Source organism: Triticum aestivum, unplaced genomic scaffold, assembly GCF_018294505.1.
Source record: "Triticum aestivum cultivar Chinese Spring unplaced genomic scaffold, IWGSC CS RefSeq v2.1 scaffold15207, whole genome shotgun sequence".
NCBI lineage: Eukaryota > Viridiplantae > Streptophyta > Magnoliopsida > Poales > Poaceae > Triticum > Triticum aestivum.
The window spans coordinates 90,753-94,775 of record NW_025227914.1 but is presented as its reverse complement, the minus strand read 5'-3'; the positions used below and the strand labels follow the sequence as shown (position 1 = coordinate 94,775).

At 46.8% G+C, this 4,023-nt stretch overlaps 1 protein-coding gene across 1 annotated transcript; it reads left to right on the top strand.

The window, feature by feature from the left end:
- Positions 1-70: 70 nt before the first annotated feature.
- LOC123172902 (uncharacterized) lies at positions 71-2,508 on the top strand. The gene is made up of 3 exons (XM_044589790.1): positions 71-791; positions 843-997; positions 1,130-2,508. The coding sequence occupies exons 1-3, from the start codon at positions 118-120 to the stop codon at positions 2,437-2,439; spliced, it is 2,139 nt and encodes a 712-aa protein (XP_044445725.1). The 5' UTR covers positions 71-117; the 3' UTR covers positions 2,440-2,508.
- Positions 2,509-4,023: the final 1,515 nt, after the last annotated feature.

Here is a 4,023-nt window from a genome sequence, read left to right as displayed (position 1 = left end):
CCTTTTTTTACACAGCGCAGCGTCTGGCCTGGGTGAGGGCGTCGCACTGTTCCTGCGCTGTTAACTACTGACAAGGCCTGTTTACATGGCACATATCTCTATGCAAAGTATTGTAGAATGAACGGAAGGGATAGTAGGTCCTGTGTAGCTCGAGCTACAAAAAACTGCTCTCGAGCTGAGGGTTACTCCAGAGAGAAGTTTGGTACTAGCATGGAGGGTAACAGAAAATTTAGTTTGCGCTCAGGGGGTTACTCTAGTGATAAATATCTTATCAACCGTCAGGGCTACTCCAGGGAAAATTTTGGTATAAGTGCAGAGGGTTACTACAAGGATAGGTTTGGCATTAGTGCAGATGAGGATGGGGAAATGTTGTTCTCTGAACTGATCAAGTTGAGCATAATCCAGTATCCACCAAACACGAATGCATCAAATAGCAAGGTGAAAGACATGTTCCAAGTTAACGGTTTCTTCCATGGATATATCATGTCACGGAGAATGGATGATAACCTTGTGTTTGCACCGGAGGGCCGTTGCAGCCCCAGCTTGCAATGTGCTGGACAACACCTCACCATTAGCACCACTTGGGACAGAGACGAGAGTGTATTCAAGAGCATGGACCTATCACGACTACGTTCTTTCACAGTATTTGGGAAGTGGAGGTCATTCTTCGTCTCTAAGGGTATCAATATGGCACTTCTTAGGGTGCTGGATCTGGAGGATACATCAAGTGTATCAGATGGTGACCTCGAGAAGATAGTGAAGCTACTGCCTTGTCTCAAGTTTCTATCCTTGCGGGGATGCGAAGATATCACTTGTCTGCCAGATTCAGTGGGTGGACTGAGGCAGTTGCAAACTCTGGATGTCAGACACACATGTATAGTAGAGTTACCAGCCTCCATCAGCAAGCTACAAAATCTACAATATATTCGTGCAGGCACCACTTATGAATCATTGGGTCAAGGCCATGATGTGCAACAGGAAGCATCAGAGCATGATGGTACAAGCACCAGCCAAACATCAGTAGTGGTTGCAGCAGCAGCAACAACAACAACAACTACTACTACTACTACTACTACTACTACTACAACATCAGTGGACCCTCATGGCGCGAACATAAGTCAACCATCAGAAACACCACAAACTGACATTGATGATGAAGATGGGACATTAACTAAATCAGTAGCGGCAGGCCATGCTAGCACAAGCATGATCCGCAGAGCAGTGGCGGTAGCAGCAACAAGCAAGTCGAGCACAAGTCAACTATCAGAAACATTGCCACCAGCTGGCATTGACAATGAATACGGGGGATTAACTAAAGCAGCAGAAGCAGACAATGATGGCACAAGGACAGTCCAAACAGCAGGAGCAGTAGCAGTAGCAGCAACAACAACAACAACACCGGTAGACCGTCATGGCGTGAGCACTAGTCAACCATCAGAAACACCAGCACCAGCTGCTATTGACGGTGATGATGGGGCATCACCTATACTAGCGCTACTGAGAAGGAGGGCACACGATCTGGATAACTGGTTTTCCAATAAGAAGAAGTTGCGCAGACGCCAACGACTTAATGATAATGGTGGTGGTGTTAAGGTTCAGGCTCACGGGATTGGGAATATGGCGGCCTTGCGTACACTCGGTGTCGTGAATGTGAGTGGTGCAGGTGGGAAGGCCATCCTCAAGGAGGTAAATAAGCTTACCCAGTTGCGCAAGCTCGGCGTGTCTGGTATCAACCGCAAAAACTGGCACGACTTGTACTCTGCCATTTCAGGACATGGTCATCTCGAGTCATTGTCAGTATATTTTGACAAGGGGGAACCTGCAACAAGTTTTTTTTCTCGTTCGAGTGACATGTTCTCCGGCCTACCCAAGAGTCTGAAGAGCCTTAAGCTGTATTCGACGGGTGGGGAAGTACAAGTACCGCCGGTCTTGGTGAAGCATCTTTACTGTCTCAGAAAGTCTCGTTTTGACCTCATAGTGTCGACGCAAGAAGATATATACAGCATTACGGAATTTCCTCATCGACGTGCATTTCGTAATATTTATGTCAAGCCGGTTCAAGATGGCCAGCTCCATTATGGTCAGCGGGATGAGACGTTGTATTGTGATGGTTTCACTGACGCCCCAATCCTCAAGATTGACTGTGGCAGCTACAAGCTGGCGATATGTTTTGGATATTGGATACCAGAATACATTGAGGTGCTGGTGGTTGACTGCTCTACTGCTGAGGCTTCTTTGGAGGTGTCTGGATTAAAGGAATTATCTAGACTCAAGGAGGTGTGGCTCAAGGGTTCCTACAGCGAGGCAATCAAGCAACATTTGCAGCAGAAACTTGATGAGCTACACAGCTCACGCTTGGAGGAGGCAGTTAAGTACGGCAGGGAGTCCAGGTACACAAGAGCTGTCCTGAGGCTGGAGGACCAAGCACATCCGTCCTGATTCATTTCCATTTCTTCTTCTCTTTATTCTCTAGTTATGTGCATCCAATGTAATAGGCACCCAACAATCTTCCAGATCACAAGGCCTTGGTTATATCGTGCCAATTGAACATTGAAATACGTCCTGCTTCCTTTTGCCATGGGTTCTTCTTTTTCTTCTTTGAAGCCTGATTACGTCCGAACAAATGTCTGACATAACGATACACGAGCATATAACATGAGTGAATGTGTCCACAACTCCACATTCCTTGCAGCAATTAGACTATAGACTCGAGATAATGTCGCAGGAGAACATCCGTGCCTTGTAGCAGAACAGCTGGTTCTATAGCCTTATAGGCATTCTGCATTTAACCACACCACACTACCCTCAAGAACTAGAGGAACAAGCTGGAACGGCGTGACTGATACAAGGCGAAACCGAGCAAGAGCTCATATACTAACCAGGACCGACACACTATCTTGTAATTTTAATTTGATTCTCTATTTACCAGGTTGTATAGTGACATGTATATATGTATGTGCAGCTAGCTACTTTAATCATAAGTATAGAAAACTTAAACAAGTTTTTCTCACAAATACTGGGCCATATAATAGCAAAACATAATTCAGAAGTTGGTTGAACCAATGTTGAACATATGTATGTGCATGCCCATAATTCAAAAGTAAGGCTAAACAAATGTTTGGCAGCGCAATGCAAAAGATATATATGGTGGAATGATAGACACTCATGGATCAGCTGATAATTCTTGTTTTATGAAGGCAATAATATTGCTGTCCTGATTAAGGTTAGTACATGTTAATTGTTGGAATTAACCACGAAGTCCAGTCCGGCTCGGGATTGGAACCATCACCGAGTAGGTTTTGGTATTAGCTAGCCTAAGTGCTATTTATATACTACTTTGTAACCAGCCCCTGTAATTGTAACGACTCAGATCAGGTAATAAAGATCAGCAGGACCGATACGGCCCCATAGCCATCAAGTCGCGTCTTTGTATTGTTCTTTTTTAAGAAAAAAGGGCTTTCCCCCGCTTTATATATTATACAGCACCATCCGATAAACGAGCTTGTTGGGACCGCAGCACAAACAAGCCCAAAAGAGAAAAGAAGAGAGAAAAAAAGAGAAATAAATGCCGACGACGGCTGATCGACAAAACAAAGATGGCCAGAAACAGCTGCACCATCCGGAGAAGTACGACCGTGCTCCTAGCATTCCGAGGCGTCGCATACCGGGCAGCACCTTCAAGAAGGAATGCGATGACGACGTCACTGCTGCCCGAACAAGTCCAAGGGTTTCCCCCGGTACGCAGAGGGCAGTGGGGGAGGGGTATATCCGACGCCCTTCAGGAAGGTATTGCGGCGCCCGCAGGCGTCACCGCGTCGATGACGGACAAGCCACCAGAGATTTCTCCCACCCAAACGACCACCACCACCCCGGACGATCTGAAGTGCACCACTGGAACTGCCGTCCACCAACATGTGCCACCACGGTCACCGAACCATCATTGCCGTCTCTCTGAGCCACCGACACGAGACTTGGTGGAGGGACGAAGGGCCAACGGGCTCGGGGGCATCCGCCACTCAGTCG

Bases quoted from the DNA above. Each gene is read 5' to 3' on its own strand.
- LOC123172902 (XM_044589790.1), top strand. From the start codon at position 118: ATGAACGGAAGGGATAGTAGGTCCTGTGTAGCTCGAGCTACAAAAAAC. The intron at 792-842 runs GCGGGGATGCGA...GGGTGGACTGAG, and splicing joins TGTCTCAAGTTTCTATCCTT to GCAGTTGCAAACTCTGGATG. The intron at 998-1,129 runs GTACAAGCACCA...GTCAACCATCAG, and splicing joins GGAAGCATCAGAGCATGATG to AAACACCACAAACTGACATT.